The sequence below is a fragment of the Sciurus vulgaris genome (genome assembly GCF_902686455.1).
Source record: "Sciurus vulgaris genome assembly, chromosome: 16".
In the NCBI taxonomy this organism is placed as follows: Eukaryota; Metazoa; Chordata; class Mammalia; order Rodentia; family Sciuridae; genus Sciurus; species Sciurus vulgaris.
This window is the reverse complement of record NC_136477.1, coordinates 67,052,743-67,075,760: the sequence shown is the minus strand read 5'-3', so window position 1 is coordinate 67,075,760 and position 23,018 is coordinate 67,052,743. Positions and strand designations below refer to the sequence as shown.

At 35.7% G+C, this 23,018-nt stretch overlaps 1 protein-coding gene and 1 pseudogene across 2 annotated transcripts in view; one reads left to right on the top strand and one right to left on the bottom strand.

Moving 5' to 3' along the window:
* Nucleotides 1-6,074: 6,074 nt before the first annotated feature.
* Nucleotides 6,075-23,018, top strand: part of LOC306646623 (zinc finger protein 610-like) — an 827,359-nt gene continuing 810,415 nt past the window's right edge. The window contains exon 1 of the mRNA XM_079115257.1: nt 6,075-7,877. Within this exon, the coding sequence (XP_078971383.1) occupies nt 7,729-7,877 (149 nt within the window). The 5' untranslated portion in view covers nt 6,075-7,728. The remainder of the gene's footprint in view (nt 7,878-23,018) is intronic.
* On the bottom strand, nt 17,200-19,378 carry LOC306647325 (protein FAM210A-like; annotated as a pseudogene). The gene has a single exon. The product of its transcript is annotated as a protein FAM210A-like (transcript).

The window sequence follows — 23,018 nt, the reverse complement described above, 5'->3', positions numbered from 1 at the left end:
TGAAAGGTAGACAGTGAATGTGCTTTATAAGAAAGTTTTGAGTGATATTATGGTGGAGAAACATTTTCCAGGGTATATGTTTATCTTTATGTGCATGAAAACTTAACTTTAGAGGAAATGGAACAAGAGAAATTAGTATTAATTTCAATATTTAGAAATTATGCTTGGAGAAAATATTGCTTTTCAGTTATGTCTTTCTTATCACTGATGTGAATGTTTCTCTGAGACCTTTTTAAGAGAAAAGAGAGAGGATTAAAGTTACATCCACAGGAAGGTATTCCCTGTTAGCATAAAGCAAGTGTCTCCAAACATCTCACATCTTGAAAATAGTTTTGAAAAGTTCTTCAATCTTTGAGATTTTGTGGATTGAATACTTGCAGATAAAAAAGTGGATGATCTGGGAGAGGTATTTTAATGGAGTAGATTGTTTATGCCAATCATATTGTTAAATAAATATTAAATATTTAACCCAAGTTATTATGTATAATGTTTTGACTGAAGTTATGGTACAGGAACAAAGATGTTATCAATAAGGAGAAGATGGCAATATTTTTATAAAACTATCAACTGTTATACTTTACAGCAGCTCAAAATCACATGGAATAGTTTTGTTTGTTGAAAATATGTAAAGCAAAAGAGTTATGTTTCAACAGAACTAAAAGGTTATGCAAAGTTTCTGACTAATTCCTAAACACCAGATGCTATTGTTTGAGGGAAATACTCAATTTTTAAAAGTTTGAGACTAAAAAGTTTTCCTATAGCACACTAGAAATAAAGCACACATACCTCAATTAAGATTTTGTGGCAGGTGTTTATGTTATGGAATTCAAGGAAAAATCCCTTGTTTTTTTTAGGAACATCTTTTATGTATGAAAATATGTGCATGAGGGAACGTGAATTACCACTCTCAATTTGACAAGAGCTGTTAGCAGGTTGGGGTACTCTGCTGTTATTACTGAAATGATATCAAGAATCATTCATGATACCATGAATGAGTCAAGAATGAAGTGACATTATTTTGCTCTCTGATACAGTTTTAATGGCAACAGTCTCTTTCAGGGAGCCCTGTTACCCGAGAGTTATTTTCCCAAAAAGGAATGCATGCTTGGAAAATAAGTTCATGTAGTCTTCTGCTTTTTTGTGTGCACAACTTATGATTTCTGCTAATATGGAACAGAATACTCATATTTCTACTTTTGTCTGTCTTGTTATTTGTTTACTAGCCAAAGAACTCTCCCTACTGAATTGCAATTGTTTTTCTCTCCCAGAAAGGCTTGTAGAAAAAAATATACTTCATGTAATTACTGCTATGAAATTATATACCTGATGTTAAGAAAAATTATCTCAGAAATAAGGTAATTTGTTTCTTCGTCACTATAGACTCCATAAAAGAGTTTCTTCAAATTTCTTCACTATAGACTCCATGAAAGAATTTCTTCAAATTTCCATGAACCTTATATTTCAAGTTAAGGCTGTGTATGTAACATTACTTTGTTACTCTAGTAGAAGGCAATTTCTGGGTTGGGCACTTCAAGTCTTCCCTGTTGGTTGGGCTCTGAGTTACTTTTGCATATTCTTTGGACCTACATGGAACACTTTAGAAATCAATGCATTTAAAATACTTTTTATAAAAATTAAAATTCAGTTAATCAACAAATTTTGGAGGAAATTTGTTTTGTCAAGTAATTGGCCTAAATGGGAAAAATATTATAAAAGAACATGTAAATTATCAGTGGATTTCTTGTTCCTTTTTTTATATACTTTGTGTTTATATCATTTTGTGACCATTTATTCTGCTTTTATATGCCATGTCAGCTCTGTCAAGTCCAGAGCCCTAATTGCTGATTTATTTGAGTTATCTTATGTAAAACATATGTGCATAACCAATACATTTTAGGTATCATTGCACTGTATGCACTGTCTTTGGGAATTCTGTGATCTCTATAGATACCTCAAAATTCTTTTTGAGTTTGCTGCAGATTGTCCTTCTATTTTCAACTTAGTTTAGCACAGAGCTAGTAAAGCTCACCTTTTTAATGACAGAATTGGAAAAAAGGAACTGAGCTTTCTAAAAATTTCTTTAGTATCTTTTGTTAGTACTCTCAATTTTCAATCCTAAAAGATTTCAACAACAACAAAAAAAATCTGGGTAGCCACAGTAACATACCCATAGAAAATACCCAGTTAACAATTATGCTTTAAATGTATGTAGTGACTAATTCTTATTTTGATTTTACCTCAGCTGCTTTTATAACAAATAAAGACATAAACTTCCCCACTATAAAAAAGGAATAAATATAATAAATATAAATATAATTTATATTTATTATAAGTATAATATAGGTTTCTCCTTTTCTTATTCACATTGCATTTATGGAAGTACAGTAATGGAAATTAAGCAGAGAAACATCTTTGAGTGTTATGGGTGTGTGATTGGGAGTAGCCTTCATGTACTCTCTTCAAAAATATTTCATCTTCTTACTTGGTTAAGCTCCTATATTTTGTGAATCATACATCATAAGAAAAATACATATTTTATTAAATAAAATAATGTATCAGGGAATGAGAGTATCTTATAATCAAAGTTTTATGTTCTACTTAAGTCCTATGCTTTCCACTGTTCACAATTAAAATTAAGATTTGTTCTTGAATGATTATTGGTTGATTATTATTTGTTCACCTGTCTGAAAGTCATTATTTATAGCTGTACATATTTCTTTTTTATACTATAGAAAGAACTCAGGTACAGCGGTGAAATTGTCAACATGTCATTACCAATGCTAAGGATAAATGTAAGTTACCTTGCTGAATATTCTTAATGTTAAAGAGACTGTGATAAATTATATACAAAGTAGTATTTAATAATTTAGTTGTAAATATTATCCCTCCTATTGGACAAGTCATTATCAGAGATACTAATGATATTGTATACTTAAGAATTTACTCCATAGTAGAATTTTTATGTAAATAGCATTTGACACATTTGGTGGCTGCAGGTTCTGAGGATGAAATGATTGATGGCTCTAGTGAAAAAAAAAAACAGTTTTGATTGGATAATGGACTTGAAAAGCATTAATATGAATAGTGTAATCTTCCTGGTTACTTTTGGCCTTTGCTTCTTTTTCTTTTTTCTGAGGCAGAAGCAAGTTTAAACCATTTTTTAGTGGAAAAGATGGAATATTTGAGGATGACTGAGTGGTGAGGAAATTGAAGGTTGTTTCATTGCTTTCCTTATAAGTTATGTAAACAACACAAAGTGAACACTTATAGTAATCAGAGCAACATTTAGAAGACTGAAAAGTAAGGAAAGTACTTGAACAAGATTATTTCTTCAGAGAGATTATTGTTATAAAAATACAATGACTATGATGGGTTATGACACATTTAAGATATGTCATAGTATTATTGACTGCATTTACATTTGCACTTACACAATCCCACACTAAGCCCTTAAGAATTCAGGGAAACCAAACTTTGGAATATGGCTTATTAGCAAAATTTAGTAATGTATTTACAATATAATTTTGTATGAATTCATAAACCAGGCACATCTGCATTGATTTCTTACCTAGGTAATTATATCTTAGTAGAGAGTGAATAGTTTGGGATAAATAAATTGAGCTTAATCAATATATGGATCATTTTATCTGTGCTTTTCCTTTAATCAAAGGGAATGATCTGCTAAAGCCAAAAGTATGACTTTAATTAGAAATTGGAACTTCTCAATTGTACTGGCTCTAGGGGACTTTTATGATATTTCTAGACACTACATAAAAATAAAAGATTTTTATGAGATTTTTCTTTCTCTTTGACTAGGGGATGTAATGGAGGAAGAAATGATAAATTTTGGAATGGAGGGGCAAATACAGGTTTGTATGGTATTCTCTGTAGCCAGAACCTTCCATTCTAAAAGCAGTACCATGTTTTTACTTAGAAGTTAAGCATAAGGATATGAAATATTGCCAAGAGCATTGACTATCTCTGTTCCAGCTTTGTTTAAAACATTTTTAACCCTTCTATAGGATTCAGCACAGTCAGTGTATCTTAATTTTATTTCTTTCAAGTGGGGGCTATATTGTTTAAGGTTTAAAAATCTGATATCAAGTGAATAATTTTATTGTTTTCCATGACTGGTCCTATCCTCTAGATAGAATTCTTGTCCTTTCTCTCCCCAGGACTGAGCTTGTCCAACATAAAGCCATTGCACACTGATAACTACCTATTTCCCAGAAGCTTGTTGGATATTTTTCCTTACATCAGACACAACAGTATTTATGGCTTTCTGGGCAGTAAATTTGCCTTTGAAGGGTCATATTAGAGGTTAAGTCTAACAGTCTCTGAGAAATCCAGAGAGATCCCAGAAGTGAGAAGTCTACAAAAGAGATTAGCTTTTGAGAAATGAGATTTTTGTTTTTCCTTTGTGAAAGGTTCTGACAGTGGTGTCAAATTCTGTGGGCTTACATAGTGAGAGTCCAGTTTCATACAGTTTGTAGTTTCCTAGCCAGGGCTGGAAAGAAAAAAATGTAGGGTCCCCAAGTTGTTTTGGGGAATGAGAGATGGGTTGAAGAAAAGAGCACCACTGTCTTTAAAAAATACCATGGCCACCCCATGAACTTAAATAGCTTTCATATCATCTCCAGGTTTTCCTTTCTGCAAAGCACAAAAATGCCAAAACGTATTCTCCATCAATACCAGACAGAAGGTTTATAATGACTTTTAATTGTTTTTTCTCCAAGGGCTCTGAGAAAGATTATCAGTTGTGAATTGATTCTGGAAAAGAAGTGGCACTATACTCACTCATTGGCAAGTTTCTGTAAAATCTAAGATAGCATTTTGTTTTAATTATAATTCTAAGTATATCAAAATTGGTCCTAGGGTCCTTAGCTTACATAATATTAAATTTAAATCTCATGTAATACGAATTTAACAAATATCTACAAGACTTTACTGTGAGCTTAACAATAATATATTTTTACTTAAGTAGCTAATGACATAGTCGGAGAAGAAAGTAAATTTTTCTCCCTCATTTTTCTATTGATACTAAACTGTCTCACCAAGCTATTTTTTTAAAGAAATAAAAATTGACATTAAATTTGACCTATAAATTTGATTTTTACATTCAGTTACTGAATTCCCTGTTCTCTTTACTACCTAATACTATGTTGGCTCTGTAGAAAATGATTTTAAATTCAATCATGATATCTTAGTTGATCAACAATTATGGAATAACTATCCTGTGAACAGAATTTCCTCAGGAATCATAAATAAATGAAATTAAATTAACCCATTGTGATTCTTAAGATCTTCACTGACTAATTCACCAAATACTACATTGCTAATCAATTTTACTATTTCTTTTTGTTTTTCACTGTGGCCAAATTTCACAGCATTTATTTCAAGAAATAGTTGATAAATAGTTTGCAACTCACCTTATTTCAATTTTTTAGCTAACAAATTTCTTGATACATAATTCAATTCAGTGTAATTGACAGATATGGAGCAATTAAAACATGGGATACTATCTTTAGAAGTTTTTTTTTTTTTTTTTTTTTCTGGTACCAGGGATTGAACCCAGAAGTGCTTAACCATCAAGCCACATCTCTAGTCCTTTTTATATTTTATTTTGAGACACTGTCTCTCTAAGTTGCTTAGGACCTTGCTAATATGCTGAGATTGATCTCAAACTGGTAGTCCTCCTGCTTCTGCCTCCTAAAGTACTGAGATTATAGTTGTGTGCCACCACTACTGGATTTGACAGCTCTTGAGATCAGGACAACAATCAAAATGATGACAATTTGTTAAGAATTTTAAAATAAATTTAAACAGATATTGTGCAAAGCATATAATAAACATTTCTTATAATCCTTCAATTTTCAATTATGTTACTTTTGTATATTTCACACTGTTTCAAGTGATCTGACTAATCTAAAACCAGAGTTTTGTATAAAATATTTCTACGCTTTCTCATGCTCAGACTTGGGATATAGAAAATCAGGAAGAATTGAGCTGAGGGCAAAATTGACAAGTATTTCAGATATCTTATTTTTTAATTTTGTTGGAACAACAAATGAAAATGAGAGTTTTCATCAAAAGTCAGAGGTATACTTAAAGTAATTATTTTAGTAGACTAATTAAAACTATATAGAAACTTCCAGGCTTGCAAACTTTATTGCTAGACCTTACAGAAATTTCATGGAATATAATATTAATAAATGAATTTTAATCTGTTGTTATAGAAACCAATTTTTTGCATTTAGCACTGAAAATTATAACAGTTACTATAGCGGAGGAGGCAAGAATGGGAGAAGGAGGAACTGTATAGAAGGAAAAGAGGGGTCAGGGGAAGGGAAAAAATAACAGAATAAATCAAACAGCATTACCCTATATAAATGTATGATTACACAAATGGTATGCATTTACTCCATGTACAGAGAAACAACATGTATTCCATTTGTTTACAATAAAAATAAATTTAAAAAATAACAGTTACTATAAAGAGTAAATATGAAAACAGCTTTATATCATATACTATGCCATGTAGAAAGAACAGTGAGAGTTTATGAAGTTACATTCACCTGTAAGAATTGAAAAGAAAATGCCATCTAACTAAAAATTCTACAACATGAGAGTATTTCTGTATTACACCTAGAGGCATTTAGAGTACCAGAGAGAAAACAAATCATATTTCATTCAGATTTCAGGGTTTAGTATTTCTAGTTTGTAATCTTACTCTGTACCCATTTCTATGTTTTGAATCCTCAACAATCTTTCTCGGGATGATTACCTGTGAAAACCAGATTGTAGCAGAGAAAGAAAGGCAGAAATCAAGTCAAACTGTATGAATATTCTTTGATAAAATAAAAACAATTAATTATAGATGGCCACAATACCTTTATTTTATTTATCTTATTTTTTGTGGTGCTGAGGATTAAACACATGGTAAGCAAGCACTCTACCACTGAGTCACAAACACAGCCCCAGTTCCAGTGTTCTTGAGTAACTGCTATATATATTCATAAAAATAAAGAAATGTCATTTCAAGAGAGACGTGCTAGATAAGAGTGATGCTTCACCTATATAGCACTTTGTTGTTGTCATTTAAATTATGTAAACCACTAATATTTACTTATAATGCTTTTGTTATTAGTAAATACTTTAAATCTTTGGATTTGAGAACATGGGAAAACATGGATTTGGTAAAGGTTTACATATTTACTACTACTACTACTACTATTATTATTATTATTATTATTTGGTGCTGGGAATTGAACCCAGGACCTTGTGCATGCAAGGCAAGCACTCTACCAACTGAGCTATATCTCCAGCCTACATATCTACTTATTGTCAAAGAAGAAGCTAGAACACTGTTAAATGCTCTTCACTGAGAAGACAGAGTCAACATTAAAGCAGCTCACAAACTGATGTGAACACTCATTTCACAAAAGATGCTTTTAAAGAACTGTTTTTTTATACAGTTATACTTAGTCCTCATAATAGTATGTGGGGAGGACTGTTGCATTAGGTAGTTTTCACCAACTTTAAGGGTGTTTGTGGTGGAAATTCAGGCAACAGACAGATTCCTTACAGCAAAACCCAAATAGTAAATTGTAGTACATTTTAGTTTGCAGCAAACTTAGTCACAGTACTAGTCACCATAAAGTCTTATGTATAGATTTTTCCCTTTTATAGGAGACAAATATCCCTATGGAATAAAAATGTGCACTCTTCATGACACTGCACTCTGACACAGAGATCAAAAGTACTTCACCACCACTTCCAACCTCCTACAGTTCTTCCTCATGGAAGAGGTTCACCTTAGAATGCAGTGCTAATTTACCTGAAACCCAGGCACCTGGCTGTGTCTCGGGATTCAAATGGTGAGTTTGCTTTTCCTCCTTTACAAGAAACTTCCTTTGGCACAAGATTTCCTTCCTGAGCATGTATTTAGTACAAAGACAAGGATCCAAATTTTCATCCTGATGAAGTACTTTTTCTTTTGATTTTTCTAGTGTTTTAAAAGAAAAAGCTGAAGGTTTGAAAGAGTATGGTTTTATAAGTAAGCAATAGGCATGACTTCTCTATAAGTATCAGTAAGTAGCAATATAGTCACTCCCTTTTTTTCCTTCAGCTTTTCCTTTAAACCTCTTGCCCATAGCAGAGTCAAAGAAGATATAAGTGCTTTAAACTAACCAAAAATGATATAATCATTACTAAAGAAAAATATCTATAAAAAGACTGACAGAAAAATTAAAGACAGATTCAGCCTCAGAACACTTGGGTGTCTCTGTGTGCTGTTTCTCCACTGCACCGATGACGCCCATCCACTTAGGACCCCTGAACCCTGCTAGGGCTGGACCCTGGCAGGTATGATTTTTTTTTTTTTTTTTTACTATTGCCACATTGATTCAAAATTTTAAGTTTTGGGGGACCAAATAGTTATAACTGCTTTCTGTGCCCTTTGTTCATTTTCTGTTCATTATGTTTTTCTTTCTAGAAGCCCAGATTCCTTTTTACTGCAACCTGCTGTTCTCTGCTACTTTCTCCATTGATTAGTGCCATCACATTTTTATTCTTGCCTCCATGCACAACTTAAATCCCATGTTTATCAGGATAAGAACCCTCTTGCAGATATATTGCTTGATCCTCCCTAATTTTCTCTACATCTGAGAATATCTCACCTCTTGCTGAACTCTAAGTACTCCTAGAGAAAATCATACAGCAGAAAGGCAGTTTGGAATCAATAATGTTCAAACTCAAAAGGCTCAAAACCCATATTGTCTGGGCTATCTTAAATATGTTTTTCTAAGGTAGTTTCCAATTTTTTCAATCATGTTTTATACACATTCCCCAAACTTGCACAGTTAACTTTACCATGTTCTGTTGAACTCACCTCAAACATTTTACACTCCTGAAGTTGTTAATGGGTCAGTTATCAGAAACTCCTTTTCCATGAATCTCCAAATCACTGTTCTGCTAGTTTAATTGCAAGTTGATCAAATCTGCACACAAATATCTGATCTAGGTGTAACCAGAGATGTAGGCAGAAGTTGTCCACAAAACTTAGGGTTCCTACTATTATATTTTCTTCTTTATGGCATTCCCTCTTTCCATGAGCTATGGCTGTCACTATCTTTATTTTCTAGTTCTGCAAGCAGGCCAGGCTAAAGTTTTCTCTTAAAATATTGTCAACCCCTCTGCCCTTTTCTTTCCTCATGCTAAAAAAATGAAGAAAAAAACCCACACCCCAGTGCCATGCATTGCCTTCTTCCAAGTGTTAAACTTTACCTGTATTCTCTATCTTAATTTAGTCATTCTTTGGTGGCCCAATGCAAAATTAGTTCCTTTGTCCAATGTTTTTAAGTTTTATCTGTGCTTTTGTGCAGGGGATAGGGAAGAAGAGGAGTGACCCAATTTAGAAGTAAATTTTAAAGTGTTCTCTTTTTATATTTAAATGGTGTGAAAGTCCATAAACTTTCATGTTGGAGTTAAACATTTTGACACTATGGTATGGTAAAAGAATAATGCCTATTTCATTTCCCTTAACTCTGCCTATTTTGCTAATAACACCTTTCCCCACATAAGCCCTTTCTCACTTTTAGTGTAAAGCACTGTGCCAGATGCTCATTGTCCCGGTTTCACTTCCCTCCTTCCCACTGAGTAGATGTGGCTTACTTTCTTCAGACTGTGTTTGATGCTTTCTTCCTCCCTGATGATGTTTCATCTACTCCTATACTCGCTTTTATCTTAACCACCACTAGTCTTGCTCCCTTCACTAAAACCAGTCTTGTTTCCCATATGAGTCACTGTGAATAAGCTAATCTCACTCATATTTGTGGCTTTCCATGCTGCCTTCAACATATTTTCTAAAATTGTGTACTGGAAAGATATGTGAGAGATTTTGCAGTTGTAAAGGAAGGGAAAAATAATCTAGAAAATTAGTCCTTTATCTCCATTTTCAGTAGTAGAGTGAGAAATCAAGTGATAAACATTGCTTTTTTCTGGAGAACAACTTAATACAAACAATACCTCTTCTCATTTTGTCCTCATCTTGCCCTCTTTTTTTTTTCTCCCCTTTCTTCTTCTCACATTGTTTTTTCCCCCACTATTTAATTGTGGCCTAATTCAGTTTTCAACATTTTTACATAGCTAGTCCTATCTTCTATAATGGGAAAATATATGTGTGGGCATGAAGAACTTTATAAAATTGTTTTTCTTCAGTGAAAGAAACTTCCTTTTGCCTGTGAAATTTGGGAGATAAACTCAAGCAAACAATTCAGTGAAATCCCCAAAAAGGAACATGTAAGTTTCTCCATGATTTATAATATAATTATAATTGTAATGTTGATTCATTGGTGGTATATAATAGTGTAATTGATTCATAGCATTTTGCAGAATTCATTTATGAGTTCTAGAAGTTTTCTGCAGATATTTTTTTTTAATTTGTTCTTTTTAAATATACATAACAATAAGGATATTGTGACATATTTATAGAAATATGGAGTACATCAAATTCTAATTGGGATCCCAGTCTTGTGATTATACATGATGTGATTCATTTACATATGTAAGGAAAGTTTTGTCATTTATTCCATGGTCTTTTCCATTCCTATACCCATTGCCTTCATTTCCCTTTGTCTAATCTACTTAACTACTACTATTCTTCCCCACTACTTTCTTGTGTTCTAGCATCAAGAGAGAACCTTCAACTTTTGTATTTTGGGGATTGGCTTATTTTAGTTAGCATGGTAGTCCATGCTAAGATTCATCTATTTACTGGCAAATGTCAAAAAGTCATTCTTCTTTATATATGAGCAATATTTTATTGTGTATTTATACCACATTTTCTTTATCTATTCACCTGTTGAAGGGCTCCTTGATTGGTTCCATAGCTTAGCTATTGTGAATTGAGCTGCTATAAATATTGATGTGTCCACATCATTTTAACAGGTTGATGGTTTTCTTTTCTTACCAGGGATTGAACCCAGGGTACTTAACCGAGTCACATCCCCACCTACCTATTTCAAATTTTATTTAGAGACAAGGTCTTTCAGTATTTCATAGGGCCTTGTTAGACTGTATTTGAACTACTTATCCTCCTGCCTCTGCCTCCTAAACTGCTGGGACAGTATACTGATCTTGACTCCTTTGAATATAGAGATTTTTAGTCTTCTAAATATAAGGTCATGTCATCAGCAAATATAGTTTGATATCTTCTTTTCCTACTTATATCATTTTAATTTCTTTCTTTGCCTAACTTCAAGGACTATGTTGAGTAGAAGTGGTTAAATGGGGCATACCTGTCTTGTTCAAATTGTTATAGGAAATGCTTTCAATTTTTCTCTATTTAGAATGTTGGCCTTGATTTTGATGTATATAACTTTTACAATGTTGAGGTATTTTTCTTCTATCCCTAGTTTTTTTTTTTTTTTCTTATTTTTTTTCTGCATTGGTGGGGATTGAACCCAGGGCCTTGTGCATGTGAGGCAGGAAGTCTACCAACTGAGCTATATCCCCATCTCTCTAGTGTTTTTAAGATGAATGGATACTGTATTTTGAAAAATGCTTCTTTTCCCATTTATTGAGATAATCTGTGGTTTGTTTCTTTAAGTCTATTTATTTGATGAATTAATTTATTGATTTATGTATGTTGAATCAACTGGACATCCCTGGGATTAATCATGAATTTTAAAATAATCAAAGAAAATACAGAACACTTTTGAAAACATATAGCTTACTTATGGTGACTTTCTATTTCACTGACTTTCTAATCAAAGTTTTCAAAACTACACATTTATTAAGCTTTTGAAATAATTATAAAATTGACAATAATGAGCAAGCATTTGTTTTACAACTAAAAATGTAAACACAGATGTAAATTCTATTTCCATAACCATTTCACAAATACACCTTTCTCTCATTTCTTAGAACCATTACTTTAAAAGTGAAATAGAAATGACTACTTGCTGCTTCTTTTACCTTAACCACATTTGACATTCATTATGGTTCTTACCCCTCACCCACGTTGACTTAAGTTACATCTATAGTTGTATAGTTACAATGTTCTGTTTTTTGTTCCCCACATTCTTGGAAATTCCCAACATTTGTAAATCTTTAAGTCAAAGACCTTGACCACAGCAGAGGTTTCTGTACACTTTCCTCAGGCTCCATTTTCCATGGGGTTGGGGTGCAGTGGATCCAGGTGTAGAAAAGGACCTATCTTACATCCCAAGACCTGTGACATGGAAAACAAATGAAGAAAAACTGGTGAAGACTTGAATGTACCTCTATACCATCTGAGTGGCCAGATGCTCATAGAACCAACATCATTTTTTTTACAGTTCTTTTTGATTTTTATTGTAAACAAATGGAATATATATTGTTTCTGTTTGTACATGGAGTAACAGCATACCATTTGCATATTCAAAAATTTACATGGAGTAATGATGTTTAATTTATTCCATTATTTTTTACCTTCTGCCCACCCCTCCCACCTCTCTTTTCCCTCTATACAGTCCCTCCTTCCTCCATTCTTGTCCCACTTCCACCCCCCATTAAGTGTCATCATCCGCTTATCAGTGAGATCATTCCTCTTTTGGATTTTTGAGATTGGCTTATCTCACTTACCATGATATTCTCCAATTTCATCCATTTGCCTGCAAATGCCATAATTTTATTATTCTTTAGAGCTGAGTAATATTCCATTGTATATATATACCACAGTTTCTTTATCCATTCATCAATTGAAGGGCTTCTAGGTTGGTTCCACAATCTGGCTTTTGTGAATTAAGCACCAATAAACATTGATGTGGCTGTATCTCTTTAGTATGCTGATTTTAAGTCTTTTGGGTATAGGCTGAGGAGTGGGGTAGCTGGGTCAAATGGTAGGTCCATTCCAAGTTTCTAAGGAATCTCCACACTGCTTTCCAGAGTGGCTGCACTAATTTTCAGTCCTACCAGCAATGTATGAGTGTACCTTTTTCCCCACATCCTCGCCAACACCTATTGTTGCTTGTGTTCTTGATAATCGCCATTCTAATTGGGGTAAGATGGAATCAGTGTAGTTTTGATTTGTATTTCTCTTATTACTAAAGATGTTGAACATTTTTTCATATATCTGTTGATTGCTTGTACATCTTCTTCTATGAAGTGTCTGTTCATTTCCTTAGCCCATTTGTTGATTGGGTTATTTGTATTCTTGGTGTAGAGTTTTTTGAGTTCTTTATATATTCTGGAAATTAGTACTCTATCTGAAGTATGAGAGGCAACGATATTCTCCCACTCTGGAGGCTCTCTCTTCACATTGCTGATAGTTTCCTTTGCTGAGAGAAAGCTATTTAGTTTGAATCTATCCCAGTTATTGATTCTTGCTTTTATTTCTTGTGCTCTGGGAGTCCTGTTAAGGAAGTCTGATCCTAAGCCAACAAGGTGAAGATTTGGACCTACTTTTTCTTCTATAAGATGCAGGGTCTCTGGTCTGATTTCAAGGTCCTTGAACCACTGTGAGTTGAGTTTTGTGCAGGGTGAGAGATATGGGTTTAGTTTCATTCTGTTGCATATGGATTTCCAGTTTTCCCAGCACCATTTGTTGAAGAGGCTATCTTTTCTCCCTTGCATATTTTTGGCACCTTTGTCTAGTATTAGAAAATTGTATTTATTTGGGTTTGTGTCCGTGTCCTCTATTCTGTACCATTGATCTACCTGTCTATTTTGATACCAATACCTTTTTTGTTACTACTACTATTTTGATACCATGCCGTTTTTGTTACTATTGCTTTGTAGTATAGTTGAAATTCTGGTATTGCGATACCGCCTGTTTCATTCTTCCTGCTAAGTATAGCTTTAGCTATTCTGGGTTTCTTATTCTTCCGTATGAATTTCATGATTCCTTGCTCTATTTCTGTGAGGTACATCATTGGAATTTTAATTGGAATTGCATTGAATCTGTATAGCACTTTTGGTAGTATGGCCATTTTGACAATATTAATTCTGCCTATCCAAGAACATGGGAGATCTTTCCATCTTCTATGGTCTTCCTTAATTTCTTTCTTCAGTGTTTCGTAGTTTTCATTGTAGAGATCTTTTACCTCTGGTTAGATTGATACTCAAGTATTTTATTATTTTTGAGGCTATTGCAAATGGAGTTGTTTTCCTCATTTCCCTTTCAGCTGTATCATCGCTTGTGTATACAAAAGCTGTAGATTTATGTGCTGGTTTTATAGCCTGCTATTTTGCTGAATTCATTGATGAGGTCTAGAAGTTTTCTGGAGGAGGTTTTTGGATCCTCTAAATATAGAATCATGTCATCCGCAAATAGTGACAGCTTAAGTTCATCTTTTCGTATTCCTATCTCTTTAATTTCTTTAATCTGCCTAATTGCTCTGGCTAGAGTTTTGAGGACAATGTTGAATAGAAGTGGTGAAAGAGGACATCCCTGTCTTTTTCTCGTTTTTTTTTTTTTTTTTTTTTTTTTTTTTTTTCTGAGTCAGCATTTCTTTAATAAAAGTCACAAGCTCAAAGTGCAGGAGAAAGTTCTGTCAGGAGCTATGTCAGGCCAAAATTCAGAGCTGAAGATGAAATGTGGGCAGGGTGGCCCCCAGACCATTCAGGTTCATCAGGGAAGAGAGAATGAAGTCTTTAAAATCCCTTCAGGTGCATGTCTTCTGCAAGCCACTTGATGTGAACTTGGTACTATAATAGCATCTAAGTGGACAAGAGAGACCAGGCAAGGACACCACTTGCAGAATGAACACACGTCCTCCCCTGCACCCCACAGGTTTCTGGTTTGAAGCCCCATAAATTCTGAGGCATCTGGGCCATGATTGGAAGCATCCAAAACCCTGGCACTGATAAAATCAATTAAGAAGTAAGCTTTCAGCATGAAAAAAATAAGTGCCTTGCAATAAACAGATCAAAACCACTTTGGTAACAGTTACAGCTTGGATGTGAGGTGTCCCCCAAAAGCTCACGTGAGACAATGCGGGAAGGTTCAGAGGAGAAATGATTGGGTTTTAAGAGTCTTGTCCCAGTCAGCAGAATGATCCCCTGATGGGGATTAACTGGGTGGTTACTTAAGTGGTGGGGTGTAGCTGGAGGAGGAGGGAATTGGGGGTGTGGCTTTGGGATTCATATTGTTTCAGGCAAGTGGAGACTGCTTTCTGTGCTGTCTGACCTCATGCGAGCTGCTTCCCTCTGCCACACTCTCCAGCATGATGTTCTGCCTCACCTCCAGCTGCAAGGAATGAAGCCCGCTGATAGTGGACTGAAACTGTGAGTCCTCAAACTTTTTCTCCCCTAAAACTGTTCTGGTCAGACCTTTAAGTCACAGCAGTGACAAAGCTGACTAAAACAGTAATATTTAGATCTTATTTGAGGCCTATTTAATAGAATCAGTTTTGAAAACCTGAAATAAAGGTCTTCGTTTCAACAGGGAATCACAGTCATCAGGAGAGATGTGGATACGTTTCCATGACAAGTTCTTCCCCAGAAGGAAGCCTTCGATAATTGAGAAATGCATACATACCTTACAAAAACATTTTCTAGAAATGATTTTTAGAAAAAACAGGAGATGAACTCTTTTGTCCCTGCTTCATTTGTTAAAATCACTTCTGCCTATTTCGCGACCATTATCCTCTTCCAAAGTAGCCCAAAGATGGTGTACACCCAGTGCAGAGAACAGAGAGGGCTCAACGTGCCCAGCACACAGCTTCTTCTCTCCTTCCAACACAGAAGTTTACAACTCCTAGCAGTACTTCTAAGTCACTGAGGCGGAGAGCCAACAGCTCCACCTCATCCTGAGCATAAAGGACCAGTCCTCCCTTTATAAGCGAGCGTACATGCATCCTGTAGCAACTGATAAACTCATGGTGACATTTGAAGGCAGAATTTTATTATTTTCACTACCGGGAGGAAGGTCATCTCAATACAGGCATTCCTTTTCTCCTGTTGAAATCCACACGGCATTCTGTCATAGCAAAAGGCTCTCAGTAATGGGCATTTTCTGATGTGGCACTTTTAAAGGTTGGTTGTTGCTTTTATTCTTGAATAAATTAAGTCTCTTACCTAATCTGTTTTAAATTTTGATTACTAATTCGCTAAGCAAGCCCTTCTGCCCACCTTATGCTGGCTAGTTCCTCGTGAGTGTGGATGGCACACAGACACCGGCTGTTCTGCCTCTCTGGGCTCACGGCAGCCACAGGTGAATGAACCTGAGCACGAAGCACCCTGCAAATGAGAAGAGGCTCGTTATACACAGCAAACTATTTTACACATTAGGTAAATTACCTTGTCTCCTCACCATAATCTGCTGGCCTGCTATCAACAATACTGCAAACTCAATATACCAGAGGGTCCCCTCTAAGCCTTAAGGACCAGGTTAACAATACACTGACAACAACATTTTTATATCACTCCTGATGCTAAATAATGATAACATGTTGAACTTCCCAAATCTTCAGAGAATTATTTTACCAGATACCTTCAAATCATCCCTAAACAGTATCTGATTTTCTACATCTAAATAAACTTAATTATGGTTTCAAAACCTAAACGGGCTAAATAAAAGACACCTACTCAGGAAAAGCAAATTTTAGTCTCAGAATCATCAATAACATCTAAAACCCCACAACTTATCCCCATAATTAATATACCCTGTGCAATGTGAAAGGTAAAAAGAAACCATGTTCAGAGTACGAACTGCATGTAACACCAGAGTTTAACCCAGGCTGTCTCAGGTAGACAAAAAGAAATGAGAAATTTGTCACTATCTTGTCATTCCATATCTCAGTTATTTAAGGGACATGCTCAATGTGGGACCACATTTAAATCTGACACCGCACCATCAACCTGAGGCAGTGCACTGCACTCCCACCAGCAGAGCAGACACACCATGTGCCTCTACCACACCCAACCCCACAGAGAAGATTCCAACCACAGCAGTCACTTAGGAGCGCCTGTGTGGCGATCAGAGGTGCCCAATGTAAACATTTTTGCCCTTTGAACTATTTTCTAAACTTGACATTTGAGAGGAAAATCCTGCCAAACAGCAGGGATTGTGCAGGACAGTCATGAGGCAGTCTCTCACATTGTCTTGCTGGCCTCTGAAAGGGCCACTTCCTCCTCTCCTACCAATCCACGGAAGTAGTTGTTAGTATAAAAGGGAACCACAGGGGCTGGGGCTGTAGCTCACTGGAGGAGTGGTTCAATCCTCAGCACCCATAAAAATAAATAAATAAAATAAAGTACTGTGCCCATCTACAACTAAAAAATATGAAAAAAAGGAAACACGCCCACATACCCAAGTACACTCCCAAATCACAGTTTCTAGATAACTGCTGAATTTCATTCTAAGCAAAGAATTTAATGACAATGATAGATTTGCTATGAAACAATCAAGTAGAACACTAAAGCAAGGGTATTTCCCTCCAATGTGAGAAAAAGTAGCAGCCACAACTTTAAGATTCACCCCATCATGAAATCAACACTGGCTCTGAGACTAAGATATTGGGAATCCACATCAGCTTTCTGGAAAGAGGCCCTTTCTGGCCCAGGGACAGTGCTATCTCCATAGCAGCCTGGCACTACCTGTGGTCTCCCAAATCTCTCCTTCTTTGGGAATCATGAGCTGAGTTTCTGTTTAAGAACATATGATTTGAACAATAAACTTAGTAAAACCTTCACTTTTCCTTGAAAGACTAGGTAAAGAAGATAGGAAGTGATTCACTGGAAAGTGAAATTCTAGGTGACCACAACCAACACCCAATTTTGAAAAAGCATTTTGGCTATATATTTGCTTTAAAAATGTGATTTTGACAAGCTTTGGGTAAAAATCATCTCGAAAGGGTCCACTGTTCATTTATATGTAATCGATACATCTTGTTTACATACAAGATTCAATTTTTATTCCACTTTCTTCATAGAAGGTCTATATTTTAGCTAATAGGTAACTTTTTATCTTTTTCATAGAAAGACTAACACACTCCTATTCAGAGGTGCAAGCCTGTGTCCACGGAGAACTGAATACAGTTAAAACCTCAATGAATATCATGAAGACTAAGACCCAGTGTTAGCTTTTCGCCTACAGGCTGCAGTTATCCTAGAAGTCAACGGTCCTGTCTGCATATACCGGAGAACATGAAGCAAAGAGATCCTAAAGACCTAGGAAAAGAACCCTGGATTCTAAGACAGTAGCCATGGTTTACTGATACTACTGATGTACAATTCCTATACTGGGCTCATATCTTCCTCTCAAAAAACACTGATTTTTATAGGATATTTAACTTTAAAAAGGTATTTTAGTTCTTTAACCCTCAGAGAACTGGTCTACTTAGGCAACTAATCAAAAAATAATCAGAAGCATGTATCTTTGCCCAAAGTCTCCAGAGGGTTAAAGTGCAGAAACTTTCTATAATTTGTTATATAAGGCACCCTATTCCACTTTTTTCTTAAAAGAAACTTTTCCTTTGGTTTCCTGTAGTTTTTCAGTGAGTCTATCCTTGGTCTCTTCCATTTTCTCTGTGATGAGCTCCTTGGTCTCTTCCATCCTGTCTTGCAGATACTCCTTGACAGGTGGCGGTGTGGACATGTAGCCTCAACTGCGCAAATACTTCACAGTAAAGGATGTTCCTCCCAAGGTCACTGTGTAGCGTGCAGGTGTTGCAATCTTGAACATGGCATATGCCCTCAGGGCATTTCCACTCTGGGAATTTTTCAGGATGTTCACTACGCTGTCAGGTAACCCAAGGAGCTCCAGGAAAGGAATGACGTTCACTCCTTTTATGGCTGCATAATAAAATGTTCCAAACCAAATACCAGAAGTTATTAGATGCACAGGAATCAAAACTTTCCCAAATTGCCTAAATGTTCTCTTAAATCGCTGATAAAGACTAATAGATTTGTCTTGTAAAGGACCAAGCTCTTCTTTTATTTCTGAAGGAATTCCTTTGTCTGTGGCACTAGACGAGAAAACCCTTCTGGACAAAACCACTTGTTCCCACTGCTTGTGGCAAAGGAACTGCCGGGGTACCTGAGCACCTGATGATTTCCTCTCCTTGGCAAGGCACTGGGCAGTAGGTAAGTGCAGCCACTGCTTCTGAGGATCTTGAACCCAAAATACTCTGGATTCAGTATTATTCAAAAGTAACGGTCCTTTTATGTTCTGACGGTGTCCAAAGAGACCAGTTTTCTGTGGTTCCAAGCTTGTCCTCTGTGCCAGCCGAGACACAGTACGAGGTACATTCCATTGCATTTTGAATGATAGTGATGGATTTCAGCTTCTTACAGAGGCTAGAACTCAGGATGGCGGCTGCGGCTGGTGCCGCACAGCCTGGCCGCAGCTACTCGAAGGCCGCGAGTGTCCTCGGCCCAGCCACCTGGCAGAGCGCGAGTCAGGCCGCCGACGCGTGGAGCTCCGGCGGACACTCGGCCCCACGCCCCTGGTTGCCTGCCCCGCCCACCACCAATGCCTTTTTCCCGTTTTTAAAGGGAATGGTTTCAGTTTTTCTCCATTAAAAATGATGTTGGCCATGGGCTTAGCATAAATAGCCTTTACAATGTTGAGGTATGTTCCTACTATCCCTATTTTCTCTAGTGTTTTCAGCATGAAGGGGTGTTGTATTTTGACAAATGCTTTTTCTGCGTCAATTGAAATAACCATATGATTCTTATCCTTCAGTCTATTGACATGATGGATTACATTAATTGATTTACGGATGTTAAACCATCCTTGCATTCCAGGAATGAACCCCACTTGTAGCGTGGTGCACAATTTTCTTAATATGTTTTTGGATACGGTTTGCCAATATTCTGTTAAGGATCTTAGCATCTATATTCATCAAGGATATTGGTCTAAAATTTTCTTTCCTTGATTTTTCTTTTCCTGGTTTGGGTATGAGGGTGATATTAGCTTCCTAGAATGAGTTCCGTAGGGTACCCTCCTTTTCTATTTCCTGGAATACTTTGAGAAGTATTGGAATGAGTTCTTCTTTGAAGGTCTTGTAGAACTTGGCTGAGAATTCGTCTGGTCCAGGGCTTTTCTTGGATGGTAGATTTTTAATGGCTTCTTCTATTCATTGCTTGATATTGATCTGTTTAAATCGTGTATGTCCTCCTGGCTCAGTTTGGGAGGAGCATATGTCTCTAGAAATTTGTCAATGTCTTTGGTACTTTCTATTTTGTTGGAATACAGATTTTCAAAGTAGCTTCTCATTATGTTCTGTATCTCAGTGGTTTCTGTTGTTATATTTCCTTTTGCATCATGTATTTTAGTAATTTGAGTCTTCTCTCTGCTTCTCTCTATTAGTGTGGCTAAGGGTTTATCTATTTTATTTACTTTCTCAAAAAACCACCTTTTTGTCATGTCAATTTTTTGAATAGTTTCTTTTGTTTCAATTTCATTGATTTCAGCTCTGATTTTAATAATTTCCTGTCTTCTACTACTTTTGCTGTTATTCTGTTCTTCTTTTTCTAGGGCTTTGAACTGTATTGTTAGGTCATTTAATTGTTGACTTTTCATTCTTTTCTGGAATGCACTCCATCCAATGAATTTTCCTCTTAGAACCGCTTTCATAGTGTCCCAGAGATTTTGATATGTTGTATCGTCGTTCTCACTGACCTCTAAGAATTTTTTACTCTCCTTCCTGATATTCTTTGTTATCCATGTTTCATTCAATAGCATATTATTTAGTCTCCAAGTGTTGGAGTAATTTCCTTTTTTTACTTTGTTATTCATTTCTACTCTCAGTCCATTATGATCTGATAGAACACAAGGCAGTATCTCTATTTTTTTTGCATTTCCTAAGGGCTGCTTTGTGGCATAACATATGGTCTATTTTTGAGAAGGTTCCATGTGCTGCTGAAAAGAAAGTGTATCTGCTCTTTGATGGATTGAATATTCTATATATGTCTATTAAGTCTAGGTTGTTGATTGTGTTTTGAGTTCTATGGTTTCTTTTGTTGGATTTTGTTTGGAAGATCTATCTAGTGGTGACAGCGGTGCGTTAAAGTCACCCAGAATTATTGTGTTGTGTTCTATGTGATTCTTGAAATTGAGAAGGATTTGTTTGATGTACAGGGATGCACCATTGTTTGGATCATAGATAGTTATTATTGTTATGTCTTTGTGATTTATGGTTCCCTTAAGCAGTATGAAATGTCCTTCTTTATCCCCTCTGACTAACTTTGGCTTGAAGTCCACTTTATCTGATATAAGGATGGAAACCCCCGCTTTTTTACTGGGTCCATGTGCGTGGTATGTTTTTTCCCATCCTTTCATCTATAGTCTGTGGATGTTTTTTTCGATGAGATGAGTCTCTTGCAGGCAGCATATTGTTGGTTCTTTCTTTTTAATCCATTCTGCCAGTGTATGTCCTTTGATTGAAGAGTTTAGGCCATTAATGTTCAGGGTTATTATTGAGAAATAATTTGTATTCCCAGTCATTTGGCTCATTTTTGGTTTTGAAGTTGGCTTGGTTTCTCCTTTGAGTGGTTTTTCTCTAAGGTCATTCCTCCCTTTGCTGACCTCCATTGTTGTTTTTCATTTCCTCCTCATGGAATATTTTGTTGAGAACATTCTGTAGTGCAGGCTTGCTATTTGTAAATTCTTTTAACTTTTGTTTATCGTGTTAGGATTTTATTTCATCTTCAAATCTGAAGGTTAGTTTTGCTGGGTATAGCATTCTTGGTTGACAACCATGTTCTTTCAGAGCTTGAAATATGTTGGTCCAGGCCCTTCTAGCTTTTAGAGTCTGGGTTGAGAAGTCTGCTGCTATCCGTATTGGTCTCCCCCTATATGTAATCTGATGCTTTTCTCTCGCAGCCTTCAAAATCCTATCTTTATTTTGAATGTTAGGCATTTTCATTATAATGTGCCTTGGTGTGGATCTGTTGTGGTTCTGTGCATTTGGTGTTCTGTAAGCCTCTTGTATTTGACTTTCCATTTCATTCTTCAGGTTTGGGAAATTTTCTGATATTATTTCATGGAATAGGTTGTTCATTCCTTTGGTTTGTATCTCTGTGTCTTCCTCAATCCCAAATAATTCTTGAATTTGGTCTTTTCATGATGTCCCATAGTTCTTGGAGATTCTGTTCATGATTTCTTACCATCTTCTCTGTTTGGTCAACTTTATTTTCAAGATTCAATATTTTGTCTTCATTGTCTGAGGTTCTGTCTTCCAAGTGGTCTAGTCTGTTGGTGATGCTTTCCATTGAGTTTTTTATTTGGTTTATTGTCTCCTTCATTTCAAGCATTTCCGTTTGGTTTTTTTTTTTTTTTTTGAGAATCTCTATCTCTTTTTTGAAATGATCTTTTGCTTCCTGCAGGAGCTCTTTCAGCTTATTGGTATTATCATTCATTGCCTGCATATGCTCTCTTATCTCATCCTTTGCTTCACGAATCATCTTAATCATGTATAATCTGAAGTCCTTTTCTGACATTTCTTCTAACATAATGTCATTGGATTCTATTACTATAGAATCTAGATTTGTTTGGATTATTTTGTTCCCTTGTTTTTTCATGTTGTTTATGTATCTTCCCCTGTAGTGCTGCAGATCTGGGGTATTGCAGATTTCCCCCTATAGGCTTATAGTGGCCCTATAGGTGTCCAAAACCCTTTCTTCAAGGGGAGATCAATATTAGCAGGGCCCAAATCAGACACTATGCAATCCTAGACCAACTAGCCCCAATGAGGACAATAACAAAATTGACATAATAAACAATGTGAGTTCAAATGTTATCTTTGGTAAAACAAACAGATTTGCAGTAAGGTCTGCTGATATTCTTAAAGGTAATTCTGACCCTCTTTCTAAGCGAGTGCTTACCCCTAAGGCTCAAACAGCTCTCAAGCTTGTTGAAACAACTATGGAAAAGGCTCATCTTGATCGTATTGACCTAAGTAAGCCTTTATCATTCATTGTGTTGGCCACAAATAAGTTACCCACAGGAGTATTTTGGATGTAATAATGGATATAATAAAGGAGTATAATAATGTAGAGAAAATATGATAGGAAAAATTATGATCGAAAAG